The 18,008-nt window shown below is 35.2% G+C and overlaps 1 protein-coding gene across 1 annotated transcript in view; it reads right to left on the bottom strand.

Moving 5' to 3' along the window:
• The window catches only part of nAChRa7 (nicotinic acetylcholine receptor alpha7 subunit), a 201,539-nt gene extending 184,668 nt beyond the window's left edge, over window positions 1-16,871 (bottom strand). Inside the window, exon 1 of the mRNA XM_018551289.1 lies at window positions 16,823-16,871. Within this exon, the coding sequence (XP_018406791.1) occupies window positions 16,823-16,871 (49 nt within the window). The remainder of the gene's footprint in view (window positions 1-16,822) is intronic.
• Window positions 16,872-18,008: the final 1,137 nt, after the last annotated feature.

Here is an 18,008-nt window from a genome sequence, read left to right as displayed (position 1 = left end):
GTAGTTTAGAGAATGGAAGATATAATTTAATAAATCTGGAGTAGTCTAAAGAAATGTCGGTAATTTATTGACAGTATGTTTGTGACAAATAAATAATAAGTCACTATTAAATAAGCTTCTTGTATGTCACTAATATAGAAAATAAAGATTTTTCGCAAAGTTTAAAAATATTAATCTATTTTTTTTTTATCCTTTGTAACTGCTTTTAAAACGATATTACTGGTAGCACGGTAGCAAGAAGGCAGAGGAATGAATAGAGAAATAGGATAGGAAATGAGATAGAGAGAAAGAGAGAGAAAGAGACAGAATTTTATTACGTATACATGTGTATTCGAGAATACTGATCCCTTAAGAGCACTAAGCTGACCACTGTACCGTTATAAACCGCGTAAAATTATTATCAACACGCGATAAAATACAAATAAATGATATAACTAATTTTACATATTAAAACAAAGAATGAAAAAAAATTTTGCGTTTTCAAAATATTTTTCATTATCCAGTTATTGTTATATGATAATTATTAATCTACTTATTAGAAGTAATGAGCTTGATACAAAAAAAATATATCAAATTTTTTAAATATAAGAAATAGTATTTTTATAGATATTATGTATTGTGTAATATTGTTTAATTTACTCTTTCATAATATTATTCTATATGTATACATAACAAATATCTTTTTTTTTTCTATCAAGAAATATTTTCTGTCAGCTTCTTCATATTTCTTTTCCTATCAGATCAATGGTGATTATGAATTTCTAGGATATAATTAAAGACAAAGACCTTTACATAAGTGTGCTTTTGAATTTGTAAACTATTGAAAGTAAAGCATTTTCTATTAATAAACCGTTGCAGAGAGAAAAATCAATATAACTTAATTTTATATATAACCTTATTTTACATTTAATTTTAAGCTTTGTGTGTTGTGTGTGTAACTGAATCTTGATTTAGTTGCTAATTCCAGAAGTATCGGATGTTAAAGATTAAGAATGTCAAATAAATAATAAATCTCTAACGTTTCCTCGTTAAGGAAAAATCGATTTTAAATTCTTTAATGATTTCTCTCTCTCATAATCGCCATTAACGCCATTAACAGTTAATCTGGTAGAAATAAGAGAGGTCTCACGCATGAAATAATTAGTATGGATAAATTTATTGTGCTTTTCGCGCGCTAACTGTGCGTGCAAGAATAAAGATAAATGCATTAACTTAAATATTCTATAATGCATTTTAATTTAAAGAACCAATAAAAAGAGAATCAAGGAAAAAAGCGAACGCAAGGGATAACATGAGAGTGTAAGACTGATAGTAAAGAAAGGAAGCGGGAGAGAGAGAGAGATAGAATAAAAGAGAGAGAATAAGAAAGAGAGAGAGAGAGAGAGAGAGAGAGAGAGAGAGAGAGAGAGAGAGAGACAGAGAACGAGAGAAAGTGAATAAATGGAAAATATAGAATAATATTGTAAAATATATATATCTTAAACTAATTTTCAATGCATACGAACGTTTTAGAGAGAGAGAGAGAGAGAGAGAGAGAGAGAGAGAGAGAGAGAGAGAGAGCATACTATAGAGGGCGACAGCTGGAGGGATGCAGGCGCAACACGTGCAAACCACTCGGTGGTTTCGCCCGATAGAGAGAGACGTTCTCATAGAATCGATAACCGGTTCGCTTTCGTATGGCTGACAATTAAATTCTCGTATGAGAGCGCGGCGGTCGATGAACGCCGGCCGATGGATACCCACTCTCGCCCACCCACCCCTTTCCCCTGCTTCCACTTTCCCCTCCAACCCCCGAGTGCACCCATTCACACATCTCACGCTGGTTATCAATAGCAACCGAAAGGCCGAGCTGGCAAGAATCAGGCACGAACCCATATTTCTTGCTAAATGAGTTATTTATCATTTAGTGCTCGGGGAACGGTGGCCCATCTATCAATGACGGCACCAGAACTGCCTAGATAACGTGTATATTTCGCGTTTACTTTTTTTATCTCTTCTTATTTAACGCCTTCAGAAGATTGACGGAAGTTGGCTCCATTATCATAATGAAATGAGAGACACCGACAATAGCGCTTGGTTCCTCATTATCCGCTTTATTAGTAATACTAATTAAAATAATATTTAAGAAAGACTTGATAATATCTCTCTCTGCGAAAATTTTGGATTTTCTTGCAACATAAAAAAAATTAATTTAGTCGAAGTAAACTCTTATATTCTACATAAAACCATTCACTCTGTAATAAAAAATTGAATCTTATGAGATAATGAACAATGAGAGTGGTATTAAAAAAAAAAAAAAAGAAACTGTTGTATCCGCCAAAATTCAAAGCTATCGATTGTATATTCCTCGAGTCTCCTTTTCCTCTAAAGAATTTGGCTGTTATACCGGGTCTCAGATTCATTCTAGCGGCAAGGCGCGTGCAAAAACGTCGATAACGGGAGAGGCGAGGGAAACAATGAGTGACACTCGACGAATAAATACCGCAGCAACCGCCGGTATATCGCAGCTTTTATGCATCTGAGTGAAAGAAAGAGAGAGGAAGTCTTGTGTATGTTCGTATGTGTATGCTATGCGCAACCATGTGTATGCCTATAATCGTATTCGTATCGTGCACCCATACTCGAACGATCCGGCTGCAAATCCAGCGACGTCAGATTGCAAGCTGTTGCACCTAAACGACGATAAAGCCTCTTCCGAAACTCGCCGAGACTAACTGTTTGCTTATATTGCCTCCCATTACCGTTTACCACGTGGAACTTCGACGAGAGCCTCGAGAATAGAAAGACCTGTGTCGTCGAACGACGACTAATTTTGCTCCGATTGGAATAAAATGAGCAGCCTCTGAAAATTCTGAGTGACTAACACAGCGAATCATATGCATATTACTCTAATGATGTTAAGTACTAATATCAGTATCAAGTATTCTATAAGAGTGTACACGTCTAATGCCCTTTTCCATCATAAACTTTTTCATACCCGTCTTCATCGATGTGGATTAAGTTTTAATCTTGGTTTAACTTACTCCTTAGCTTTTTCTAATTTTTAGAACCTGGAAAAGATGAAGAGTAAGTTGAACCGAGATTAAAGTTATAATAAAAAAGTTTATGGTTACTATGTAGCTACAAAATTGCTTCTTCTTACCATTAATATTACAATTTAACAAGCTCTTACATGTGACGTTTAAAAATACCTGAAAAATACCTGTAATGCGTTAATATTGTGAAAAAAATAAGTATTATCTTCACAGTTTGAAAGAATCAAGATGATGTAAAGGCAACTTTGTAAAGAAATCGGTTCAGTTAGTTATCAAATTGAAAGATATTTCTTGATATTTTAATTATTGTCAGTAAAAAATAACAACGCCATTAAATAAATAATATAGATTTTGTATCGGGAATACTTTTTCATAATGGAGATTCAAGGTGACTATGGATTATTCACAGAGGTCTGTTCTTGTTCAGAAGACTGTCGGATCGAACTGTCTGAAACATTGCTATAACGCGATTTCAAATGAATTTGTAACGCCTCGTTCTTATAAAAGTATTAGGCGATGCTGAAACGTCTTTGTTATGAAAAATCGTCGACTGTATTAATAATTTACTTTTTTACAGTAATATTCCCCAGAGAAATATAATAAAATGCAAAAATTGCGATTTAAAAAAATATGCGTTTATTGATTACTTCTTTTATATAATACAGATATGATGTTACACAAAGCTATATAATATGAAGGCATTAACCACAAATAATGACATAATCAAATGCAATCGGGTCGCTGTTTAATACATTTATTTATTTTCCAGGAAAACCTATGACTACAAAACACAAGATATTCTGTCTCGTGTGAAATAAATCATTATACACAAGCTGTGCGGAAATCATTTTAGAATTCCTACCATATAATCTACACCTACGCGAATCTCCATTCCAACAGAAGTAATCTAATTTCCATTGCCATACAGCTAATCTCGCCAGTGACATAAATAATCGTGCTGAAGGTAAGGTACCTTTCGGCCCTCCTAACGATTTGATCGCGAGAGATAATTAACTCGGGCACTAATTTGCCCGGCAAGATTGCTTGCCGCAAACACTAAAGTCATTCCTACGTTAAGCCCTCCCGCTGTGTGTTTACACTGTAACTCGCGACACAGACCATTTAGGAAGCATGACACACACACAATTATCCGGTCAAAGTCATCCACGATACTCGGTCTAAGGAACTCTCGATTGCTGCCGTCTCGACAACTCCAATCAAGTAGCCGTTAGAGTGCCACTGTAGGTACAACGATGTCGTATAACAATGTCTGATTATAGAACTGGTTGTACGAGGAGATGGATAACAATGCGCAGTTCGTAATACGGTCAAAAATTATCTCGTCCCAATTTGAAATCAGTTACGCTAACACGCTCGGTTCGTTATCATCCTGATTGATAGACGTCTGTTCGTTCTTTGATCACAGTTGTAACTGTAATATGAACGCAGAGAGAAATTGCAACGAACCGGTTGTCGTCACTTAATACTGATGTTATATTTTCCTAATTACACTATTAAATATTAAAGGATCAAATCAATCTTAAAGTTATGTAACATTTTGTTATTTTTAACATCCAAGTGTATTTTAATACAAAACATATGTTTAAAAAACAATCACATCTAATTAACCCATTTCCGTGATTAAATTTATTTCAAACAGCATTTGTGTTGACGTATGTGCACTTTAATAAATAGTAAATTTCAGTCAAAAATACATTTCTTAAGTTACGTTATTTAACTCCATTGTTTTAGTTAAATTAATAACATATATTAATTAAGAATAGTAAAGATCTGTAGGAATGATTAAAAATAACTTATAGGTATATAATTTTATAACTGACATAAATTTAATTTAACAAATTAAATTTAAACAGGGTCAATATAAGAGTTCTTCCTAATTATATTTTACATGTCAATTCTAATGTTAATTTAATTATTGAGTTTATTTTAGAACTCTTTGTTAACGTATTTCAACACTATTATTTTTTCTAATACATAATCGACAGGTATAATGTTGCATATCTTTCGAGGGTTTTATTCGAAAGAATTCGGAACTTTTCCGCATTCTTACATTGAGATCGCCGTATCGCATCTGCGAAACGGAACGACGAGAGTATTGTCGTCATCGGAGACAAAGTTCTAACGATTCTACTGGTAAACGAGAAGCGAGATCGCATTGCGCGGTAAGACACAATAGCAAGTCGCTGCGTTACATTGACTGAAATAGTTTAGAACATTGTTAATCCGAAGCCGATAAATGCCGGGAGACATTCTCAGTGACAATACCAACCTGGAAAGACTGAAAACGATAAGGGACGAGTAAGGAAAGAAAGGGAATAATATCAATTCGAATCTTTATTTTTTTTAAATACAACATAAAACAAATTCAATTATAATACAGTCTCAATCTCAATTTGATCTTTATCGTGAAAAATGAGAACAGACGATATCTTGCTTAAATTATAGTGACAAACGATAAACAATAAAAATTGTCACAATGTAACTCTGTTTAAATTGGGTGCTTTCCATTTGATGACACAAGTCGACACAAGTGTCGTTCTATCTTCGTCAATCTCTAAATGTCAAGAAAGATAGAACGACACTTGTGTCGACTTGTGTCATCAAATGGAAAGGACCCATTGTTTCAAATGAAATAGTAAATGTGTAATAGTATCAGTATTATATATAAAAATCAGTATTATAAAAATAGATGATAAATCACTTGAAGATGCTTTCTAAAAATTAAAGTGGAAATATTTAAAAGATTTTATATGAATAATGCTCGGTTTGATAATACAAAAAATTCAGCACAAAGAGATAGGAAAGAAGATAAATCAAAGACGTGAGTACCGACAAAGCATTGTCCGAGAATTTAACGATACTGAGGCGTGAAGATGGCGAAGGCTATATCGACCGAGCTCGTTTCCTCGTCTTCTGTTGGGAGATGGTCGCGTGGTACAGAACATGCACAGGATGCGCCTGTGTAATATGATAATGACGGTCTGTAGGGTTCCGTTGCATAGCAAACGAGATTCACAGTTGAGGCAAGTCAGCTTTCTCGGCGTTACTTACCACGAATTGATTACTACTAGAGAAGATATTGTTAAGGCGAAAGAAAAAAGTTGAAATATCTCCTATTTCATGCAAAAGCAAAGTGAAAATTTAAATATTTATGTCAAATGAAGACATCGTTGAGTGTTGGATAAATTTAATAACAATGCTGGTATACACAATATTTTTATAAAAATTAATTATTATTATAATGCAGAGATTAGCAATTTTGAAGCAATAGAAATATCACGTGATTTATATTTACTCCCAGATTTTTACTACTAAGTTTTAATATAAACCGAGAGATTAAGAAGGATGTCACGACGTGAAAATTAAGCATCGTAAGATACTCAAGGCAAATATATTATTTTCTTTAAAAATGCATTTAAAATCCCTTTTAAAAATCTCTCCCTTGCCGTTTCGCAATTTTCGTATCTCTTGCAGTTTTACTTCATTTTTTGTGAGGTTTATTACATGTCTCCCTATATGTATATCTCTTTGTATCACTGCGAGTAGTACAAGTTGCATTAGACTAGAAAAATAGTAGATGCGTATATTAAATATTTAAAATTATTGTTTATTATATCAAATGATTCGCAAGCGACAAAATGCAAGCGTATCTCATTACAATGGCATAGGTATTAATATATTAAAACGTATATGTATAATGTTTCGGCTCGGTTTTTTATTGTCACCATTTTAAATAATTCAGTTACCTTGAATTCAATATTTAATTCTCGATCATTTTTGTTACAAAAATATGTTTACTCTTATTGTTAGATCTTTGACCCTTTTATTCATTTAAAGGTCTTTGGACAGTCTCATTCCAATTTTTTATCTTGATACCTATCAGTATTTATTAGTTTTTCCAGGCTCCATAAAAAGCTAAGTTGTTACCACATTCAGTCTAATCCAACGAATCGTGCCCTTTTTCTCGTTGGCAGGCATCAGACCCGAGAGACAGAGAGAGATAGAGACAGAGAAAAGGAACGAAATTCGGGCGTGTGCATTATTAACGACACCAGACACACGCGTTTCTGTCGCAAGCTGGCGACTAGTACCCTCGTAAAAAGACTTGAGGTAGCTTCACCTAGTAGGGGTTGATTTCATCCTGGCTACTCGCAACGTTTGGCACAGTTTTCGTTATTGACGTATACGATCGCGCGTCCGCTCATGCATTTCGTTGAGAGAGAAAGACAAAGACAGAGAGAGAGAGAGAGAGAGAGAGAGAGAGAGAGAGAGAGAGAGAGAGAGAGAGAGAGAGAGGTAAAGGAAAAAAGAAGTACAGAGGTAGAGACATTCGAAGGTACCACGAAGTGGAAGAGACAGAGGGAGGGAGAGAAAGGAGTTGTCCGCTCTGTTTAGGAATCGGCCATCTCCATCGCAAAACTTTTCTCTGCAAATTTTTTACTCGCTGCCGTGGATTCTCGCCCGAACTCGTCGCGCGACTTTTTACGACGGGATAAAAGAAGGTATCTAATGTTTAAGCGAGTGACTTTGTCGAAAAGACAAAGGTTCCAATCTTTCTTATAGTCCGAAGAAATCCGAAAAAAGGCAGCGAAAACCGTTTATTTATTATTTTAACGTTAATCATCGATCTATAATTCTACATAATTTGAATATATTTTCAGCTTGCCGTCATAATATACATAAAACATTTGTGTGCGGTCCCAATGTAATAAATAGATTTAATTATTAAGGGACCAATTTAATTTGAAAAAATTTACTGTAATTTGTAAGGATCACGTTTCCGCTAATAATCGTGCAGTGTGTAATTTTAATTAACACATATATGAGTATTATGTTTAGAGAATCGTTGGTCGTATTTATCCAAATTGTATAGTACAGGCGTATTAATATATTTATTCAGCCGAATCATTATCATTAGCATTTCCCGAGTAACTAATGTAAATAATATAAGTGATCAATTATTATCACCATTATTACTATAATTCGTATCATTATATAGCCTTAGCTAAAAGTATTAGACACCTGTATTCTTTTTTATTTATTAGAAATTCTTTTACCTACAATTTTTCTCCTATTGGTTACTGGCATTATATACAAATTTAAAAAGTTCTTGAAACGTAAGATAAATCATATAGTATATCATAAAATAATTTTTAAACTAAACCGTTAAATAATAATAAAATGCCTAATCTGCAATTGTAAACGTAGTTGTAAGTGATCGTAGTTGTAAAAATTCACCAATTACAGTCGAATATTCTTTTCGTATTCAACTGTGATTGGTCAATTCTTACAACACAACTACGTTTACGCAATTATAGATCGGGCTTAATACTTTTGGCCAAGGCTATAAATCTTTAGGTTAAGACCTCGTATTAAGCCTATTCTACAATTCCATAAGCGCAGTTGCAGTAGATGTAGCGATGTAAAAATTGACGAACCATAGTCAAATATTCGACTGTAATTGGTCAATTCTTACAAATTCCAACTGCGATTACGCAACTGTAGAATAGACTTTATGGGTCTTCCACACTGGGAGTAATATTGTGTAGTGAGCCGTAAGATGTAAGAAATTCACCGATCATAATCGATTATTCTCTTCACATTCGATTGTGATTCGTCGACTTCTTACAGTTTATAACTGATTACACTACATTACTCCCATTGTAGACGGTTCATTTCAGTTTACACAATTCCTGCGCGTACAGATTAAATTTCAGATCCCAGGAAAATGCAATCACGAGATAATTATCTTCCTAATCCGCGAAATACCTCGTAAGAGCGCACGTCACCAAAATAGAGCCGCGAATCGAGATCCCGCGAAATCCTTGGCAACGATATCGATATCGCAGCCATTATCGCGCACGTACACGTATGATTTCGCTTCCCTGTCAATAATTGCGGGTTTTGGGAGATGGCCGATTTTGCTGGCGGACGCCTCCGTGACGCGCGCGTATATGTGTGCACGGGTTGACGAGTGCGTGTGTGGCCGTGCGTGCGCGCACGTGCGAGCGTACAGTGTCCTCTTCTCGGCCAACTGCGCGTTCGATACTCTCCGACGTTGCACCCACGTCCGCACACCCACGCATCTACGTGCACCCTGCAGGGTCGCACGGCATGGGACGTCTAGGGATGCTTTACATTGTTGGGTAGTATCACAGTATCGACACTTTCTTCGTTCACGATACCAACTTTTTTTGTATTTATTTTGTTCTTAAATCTAATATCTATTATTTCTAATATTTTTAATGGAGAACCTCTCAGATTAACAAGGCATATTCCATACACATCTCTTTGCTAATTCAGAAACGGCTCTTATCAAGTAAAAAATATTGAGAAACTGTTTTATTAAAGCTTATTGTATTCAGTAAAGTTGAAAATGTCAGATAAATGATGATCCTTTTGACATTTTTACTTCAGAAAGAATCAACTCTAGATTAGATCAAACAACAAAATGCCTTGTTGGATCTGAGATATCCTACATAATCCCCAGAGGCTATGCTATCTAGACAGCGGTACTTGAAAGGTATCAGTATCGAGGCGGAAATATTAGAACAATACACTTGAGATTTGATATTTTCTGGAAATGTAGATGTGATACTTTTTGTAAATATCTAATAAAGTATCTAATACCCTTTGAAACTCATGGAACAAATGTCAAATAGTACTGATTCTTATCTGATGACATTAGAAACAGAATAGCAACGGTGCTATCGATGTAATGAGATCAAATATATTTGGAAACAGAAATATAAGAAGATACGGAATAGTATCGATATTTTTTGTACTCGATGTCTAGATTAAAGATATGGATGTTTTGGGAATTTAAGCATCCCTAGATTCGTCTGGAGGCTATTGTGACGCGAGACGATGCGGCAAACGACACGTGAGTATCCGATCGAACGTCACGATGCGCCCGATTCGCATGAGTCCTTTACGATCGTAACAGTGTGGAAAGGATCTCTGACGAATTTATCTCAAGAACGATGTTAAATGTATACTTCGTCATGTTTATATGTCTCTCAAATATGCAGTCAAGTTTTTTTTTACAGTGCATACAGGGAGTCAAGAGTAAACACGAAAGTTTTCAATAAACGTCTATGAAATGTGTGCTTTATTAAATACACTTTGAGATTGTATTTAAATTTTTGCAATAATATTTATAATTTAGAAATGCTTAAGAATCCGGTCAACATTAATTTAATAAATAGAAATTTAGTGTTCTTGAGCAAAAAAGCTATTAATAATACATTGTGATACAATTTCGAGACTTTATTACTAATATCTTCTAATAAAATATTTCTAGTTACATATTTATAAAAATATTTTAGTTACTCCTAACTCCCTTATTTCTACATTATCTGATATTGAAATTTCTTTTATATACACTCCAGGCCAAAAGTTTGGATACACTGCTCTGAGTAGCATTAAAATGTGTGTGTCCGCCGGGTGTGTCCATCGTCAGCTCCTGAACTTTGACGGGTGCTACAAGATTCCTGGACATCTCTGCCATAAGAAACACTAAATAAGCTTGTCGCCGGAATACCACGACTTGTAAATGCGGTTCTGAAAGCTAAAGGTGATTTTTTCGATGAAAAAAGGTTTAAGATTTATGTTGAACTGTAAATATATATTTTTTTTAATTTAGTTAATAATTTCAGATTATTTTCAATTTAATGTAACAACTTCTTCTAATAAAATATTTTTCTATAACAATTTATCATATTTTTAAGTGTATCCAAACTTTTGGCCTCGAGTGTATATCTTATAAAAGGATATACATGTATCTTTATCAAATATTTTTTAATTAACTTATTTTTGTATCATAAAATTCAATTTTTGAAATTTTTAAGTATTTTTGTGAGTTATTCTTAATATTATAATTCAAAATTACAAACCTAGAATACATCAAAATTAGTTAAATTATTCTACAAAATATTCTACGTGTATAATGTATATTTACATTATAATTAAATATAATATAAATATATATATATCTGTTTTCTTTTATAATGAACGTATTTCAAGTACTACACTATAAAGTTTGATATAGGATTATTTGTAAGGATAAGATCGTAGGGTAAAGAGATGGATATAGAGTAATGAAAATACAGAGAAAAGGTAAAAGGGTTTGCGACGCAAACGTATGTCCACCGATGATTATTAGATTAAATGAGACAAATTCAGTATGGTAATTGATTTTGTCATAATATTTTACAATTACATGCTTTTTATCTAAAAAAAATAAAACACTTCATTATTTGTTATTAAAATATTTCATTATTTTTAAATAGGAGTGAAACACAAGATATAGAGGATGTTTTTCGACAAACATTTTAGATATATTAAATTCTTTTTTTTTAATAAATGTATTTTCTAAAGTATGCATTCGAGACTTGATTATATTTTACCAATAAACCGAAAATGTATCAAGGAAAACTTATATTTTAAAATATGCAACTTTTGAAGATGGACTTTTTCGAAGAACACTGAGATTCGTCAAGCGAAGTGAAAGTTCTTTCGAGGAAAATCCCTGCGGAGGGATTTTCCTCGAATGGACTTTACAGAATGTTTAAAATTTTCAAGCAACGGCACGGTTTCTCACAGAGCTTCTTAGAACAGATTACACAAAAATCTCAGAATTACTAGAAGTTAAAAATAACATAGCCGAACTTTCGGGATCATTCTTTTATAGCCGATAATCTCTTCGTACAAAACACGTGATCGGTATAATAATTACAAACTGTTACAATGTGAAAGTGTTATTGTGAAAGTGAAACGTGCACATTAGTAGTTCTAATCAACCACACTTCCTTTTAACAAATAGACATAATACAGAAATATTCAAGAATAATTACATTCAAAATTTCTAGCCATAAATTTATTTTTGAATATTCTGTATGTAACAGAAATAAAATAGTAATATAAAAAATAATGCTGCTTTTCCACGTGTGAATTACGTAATTGATATTAGTTCTTTATCATCTGAAAATTATCGCATCTACAATATTCTCTGTAAATATGATGATTTTTGCTAATTACAGAAACATTTATAAAATTAATTTTTGAAGTATTACTAATATCAATAATTCTGTTGGAAAATTATATTTTGAAAATTCTACTTTGAATGATACGAGATAATGTTACGGAAATAATTATAGAAAAGGTTCTTATAAAAAAGTTTGTATGAGTAACTCAAAAGAAACCTCGACATCTTATTCTTCCTCACTATTCTTTCCTCTCCTCCTCTCTCCTTCCATTTGTTATAATATATTACTACAATTACTATGAACGCACGATCTAGTGTCGCGTAGGTGGATAAGTCAGCAATTCTCAGAAGCTTCAGTAGGCGTAATTGTTCGCCGAATGAACGAAGATGAACAAACGCTTGCTAGCGTATGTTTCTAATTAATTGACACAATATATCATAGAATTGTCTAATTTATGTACACAAGTTTGCTTAAAATTTTTTCGTATTTTACAAAAACAATATCTCGGTGAACAGAAACCAGGAAGTAATATTAAAAAATGCATTTTAAAGAAGAAAAATGAGCTTCAAAACTGGCGTTTAAAGTTTGTTTCTATGGTATTTTGCTATTAAATTATGTATATAAAATTAGATTGACGTTTCTTCAATATTTTTGTTATTTTTTAAAGCGCTCTACCTAGATGAAACATCATTGGACAAGTATATAATCATTTTTAAACAAACTTTCTAAGTTTTAAAATGTTTTTAGAAAAAATTGCTACTATGATTTTTTATAAAAATATAAAAATTTAATTGTATAAAATTTTGACTCAACTTTACAAAATATGTTGATAATTAAAAACTTTAAAAGATTCTTAAAAAATTTAAAAAATATCTATTTGAATCAAGTACATTATAACAAATATTTTTCTTTTTGTTTTTTTTCTGTAAACTTCTTAGTATTTTACAGTTTAAAAATATTTGACAAAAATTATATTTTTACACAATAAAAAATTCGATATCTTTGTAAAAAGACATCGTAGCATTTAAAAAAAAAAGACATTTCAAAGCTTTAGAAAGTCTATTGTAAAATGCTGGTCTTTTAAATTTTATTCGATGATGTTTCATCCAGGTAGAACGCTTCAAAAAATAACAAAAATATTGGAAAAAATATCAACTTTCAGTTTTATATAATTTAGGAGGATAATATCATAGAAACAAAAAATTCTGAAGCTCTATTTTTTATATTCTTTAAAATGCATTTTTTTTATTTTTGTACTATTTTTCTACTACTCATCGAGGTACTTAAGTTTTTATGAAATGTGAAAAAGTTGCAAGCATTTTCGAATTTATGAACGTTAGTATACATTAAAATTTAAATTTAAAAAATGATAAACTACATTGTAACATAATTTATAAAGAGATTAAAATTTAATTTTCAGTTAAATCCATATCTCTTTGTTTTTTCCCCTTAAGTTATTTACCAAAATCTACGTTTGACAGTTTCATTTTCAAAGATAATTAGAAAATATCTCAAATTGTAAAATTAACTATTTCTTAGAGTCCAGAAAGTGAACTTTAAATGTGTAAATAAAACAATTTTTTATTCAAATTCTACAACTTTTAAACTTTCAATTTTGCACTTGTACACACACATACAACCATATTTATTATTAAATAATTCGAAATCTGAAAGCCCCTTTATTCATTTTTGTAGAAATTAATATTCGAATAAGTATACAATTTCTTATAAAGTTCTTTTTGACTTTTAAAGATATATATTTTTTCAAAAAGTTAGCTTTCAACAGACATATTCTCGTGAGATCAACAACATAAAACAATGCAAAATATCTATTCTTTGAAAACAATAAATCCTACGACAATATTAAAGGTATTCAAAGCAAATGGCTCAGCATTAATGCAGTTAGTTATTTCTTAAAACGACAAAGATAAACGAACAGTTCGCATTATGGAACTCTAATTAATTAACACATTGTATTAAAGTACCACTTGAAATTTATCTCACAAAAATATCAATCTCATAAATCGTTCTAGTTTACAAAAATAAAAGTCGCAAAAGGTCGGTAAATATTAAATCAGCTGGTAAAAATAATAAAATAAAAATTGATATTTAAATTAGTTAAAAAAATGTTTTCTATCAACCACCAAAAAAATGTTTCCAACAAATGCGTCTCGCTTAACATCGAAAGATCTTTTTAGAGTAGCGATCGATCGTCTAGACCAGATGAAAGCACACATTAATCATTTCTAGAAAAGAACACTTCCCGTACTTTCTTGCGGCGTGGGATGACTACGATTTTTACCACCATTTTCCATTCCGACCGACGACGTCTGCAACGGCGCCGGATGCACCAGCTCGGCCAACTGCGTTGCCAGCCGGCGGTGGGATGCTAATTAATCAACACGATACGTCATGACAGAACGACCTCCGGACACGCGTGGACGAGGTGGGTAACTTCCTAATTTACATTTTACACGGGGCTAACATGCACAATTTGGTAGTGCAGGTTGAGACAGCTTTTGACGCGCTGCGACTGCAACGGGGAATGTTTCTATTTGATCTCGGTCAACATACTTGTTCATAATGGAATTTTCATGTTGTTTTCGAACTTAAAAATATTCACGGCGTTGCTGCGCGATTGAGAGCGGAACGAGAATTCTGAACGATTATTATTTTTAACTGACACGTTGTAATTAATTAACGTTTCGCAAAGCGAGACGAGAGGAAGCCGGCAATTTACATTCCGTTCAAATTTATTACATCTGCTTCAAACGACACGAGCGATCATAATGAATTTAACATACGAGAATGATTCAAAAATTATTTTTACATGATCAATTGTTGAACTGAACGTTATTTAATTTTCACAATAATATGATTGTAAAAGAAAATTGTCAGTTCGAAATGTGTATCTCATTATTAATACATCTGAAGGAAGAATCTCATTGGTATAGTATATCTAAAAAAGGTATTCTCGATTACATTATTTTTGCAGCCTCTTCTAGACAATGTAACCTTTTTAGAAAGATTATTAAATCAGAAGATATAAAAAGAATGCGAATCTTTAGTTATAATTTTGAATATCATAATACCTTTTATATAATATAATGTATCGCAATATGTTCTGTTTGTTTGCTCAATTTTTAGAGGCTTTACATTTCATTTCCGAGATTTAACCAGAGATAACGATTTTGTTATTTTTCCATTTTTAAAAAAGGCAGGGACGAAGGCAACGCGAAGGGATGTCAAGACAACGTACTCGTGCGCGCGCGGTTCAATACAATAAAAACATTATTGGTGCAACGCGTAAATATGCAAAGGCGATTTGCTGAGCGCGTACGTTTTGCGGCACGCGCGTACGTTTTGACTTCCAGGTGGTGGCATCAACGTACCGCTAACGAGGCGCGAGACATCGCGTCGCTCTGGAAGCGTCGCGGGTTGACGTCAATATTGAAACGCCGCGTCCACCCTCTCCCCCATCCCCCTTTGTCACTCCTGCCTCCCCTCCTATTTCTCCTCCCGGGATTGCGGGTGCTCTACATCTGCCTGCTCCATTCAAAGCTCAAAACTCGACGAGGCGCTCGCGCCGATCCCGGAAGTGAGAGAGCGACGTCGAAGAGATGAAGGATCGCGATGAACATCCACGCCGGAAAGCGAAACTCTCTCTCCCTCGTAATCCGGACGGTAACCTTGATATTTAACCGCCCGGCGCGATATTCGGAAACCAAATTCGAATCTAAGCCTCGGCGAACGAATAACGGGGATCATTGCGAAATAGAAGTTTTCTCGTATATAGATATATAAACCGCAAAATTGAAGAGCTTTTCTTGGCTCAAGAGTATCGTCCTCCTGTGATTTGGCAAATAACATTGTATTAAAGAATTTCGAGATCTCATTTCAACGAAAGAAACAGGATACAGAATTGTGTGACAAGCATAGTTGTAAACAAAATTTGCTGACGACAGACTCTTTGCGCACAAACTTGAAGAAATTTATCTCTGTTTACAAGTAGAAACCTTGTGTGCGTGAATTTCGCAACTTGCACGAACAGATGATTGATTGCGATCGCTCACGCGAAATGGAAAACTTCAAATTTGAGGAATTTCACGTATGTTCGATGAATAGGCCGATTTTTCATGTTTTTACATACACAGATAGTGAATACCAAGAGCATCAAGATTCATAAAATTTTGGAGTATAGCAAGTTCTTGATCCCCAAGTTGTTGGACTGCGTTAGAAATCAGAAGTCACCAATGCGAATTATACTTTGATATATTTTCGATCACAAATTCGATCCAGTTATAAATTACTACGAATTATAAAATAAAAAATCGCATGATAGAAACGAGCGAGGACGAATAGTTGTAATATTATCAACCACAAAAAAATGACTGTTACTATTCAGAAACAGAATAATCAGTTACTCAACGGTTCCAATCACTATAGAAAACAAGGCTAAGAGCAATAGATCGATGCTGTATCTATAAAATATACACAACGATACATTCTGTGGCGTTATCGTGCGTTCACAGTATCTGAAAGAAAGAAAAATGGAAGCTCAGAGCAACGAGTGACGCGTGACGTCGACGGACACTTGTGGAAGGGACGAGTAGGAGTGGGACATAGTGAAAACTCGAAGAAACGTCCTAGCAGAAAAGGACAACCGAGCCGGTTAGCGAGACATACGGTGGACGAGTTCACGTCGCAATTAAGGTTCATGGTGGATGGACATTGTCGGACTAATGGCAGAGACACTCTCCTGAAAGTGGAGTCACTCACCCGAAGCAGCCAGGGCTATCGCCGCGACAAGCGTCCACGAACGTCTCATGTTTGCACGAAGAGGTGCCAGAACGAGGCACCTTCTTCGTCGATGACCTGGTCGAGCACCACCTCCTCCACGTTACCGATTTCCTCCACCTCCCTCCCCGCCACCACCACCTCACCGCCGCTTGTCTGCTCGTCTTCGCACGTGGCTGCCAGGCGACTGGTCGAGCGAGGACAAACCTCGACCTGAACCACCCGAGGGATCAGCTGTCCTCGGCGGCGAGCCGCTCGGCGCGATGGAAACGGAGCAATCGCGAATCCTCAGGGCTCGCCCGGTCGCACCTGCACCGGGCTCGCCAGGCGCATCGTCCTAGCTCCGTTGGGGACACGTGACCGCCTCCAAGCAGTAATGTTCCGATATTGTCGTACGCTGCTGTCCCGTACCCGATGGTACAACCTACGTGCACTATGGTCTGGACAGTCTGCACCACGACGCGACATCGTCGGGCAGCGCGGACATCTCTTCCGATTTGGATTAGCCTGCGGATCCCGTTTACCACCTCGGGTCCCTCTCTCACTCGGATCTTGCGAATAGTCCCCGCGACAACGTCAGGTTACGAGCGATCAGGGTACGAGATATCAGTCGAGCCTCGATCGCCAGCGATCGCAACTGGTATATATATTACGATGAGGCTTGATATATAGATTTGCTGTATATGTAGAAAATGGGCTCAGGAACGCATCCGCAGTCCGATCGTCGGTTCGTCGTCCCGCAGCTCGTCGAGCTTCCCGCGTTCGCTCGGCTGCTGCATCGGGTCAGGGTGAACGACGAGAGGAAAAATGGTTCACCCTTAATGGTACTGCGGGTCTCGAAACGCGTGCAATCGGTAGCACCGCGAGAACATCTCTCCCTTCCGTTACGCGGATAGGTACGCGTCGAATAGACCTTTCTGAATCTCGATCGCGGGGCCTACTGCTATATCACTCTCTCCCATCAAGGGGGTTGTCAGGTGCGGCCTCGCCGGCGACCAACGCTGGACTGATTCTCATTTAGCTGCAGCGCTGCGCGGTACCGCCGCTTCAACCCGCTTTGGCGCTAGCTCTGTGGTAGCCTATCTACTGCCACCGTTCACCACCTTCTCTCTCTCGGTTGCTCGCGATATCTCCGTCCTTTCGTTCTCTCTTTCTCTCTCCCTCCCTC

The sequence above is a fragment of the Cyphomyrmex costatus genome, unplaced genomic scaffold (assembly GCF_001594065.2).
Source record: "Cyphomyrmex costatus isolate MS0001 unplaced genomic scaffold, Ccosl1.0 scaffold137, whole genome shotgun sequence".
NCBI classification, from domain to species: Eukaryota; Metazoa; Arthropoda; class Insecta; order Hymenoptera; family Formicidae; genus Cyphomyrmex; species Cyphomyrmex costatus.
Note: the sequence above shows the minus strand (reverse complement) of the source record. Positions and strands in the feature narration are given on the sequence as shown.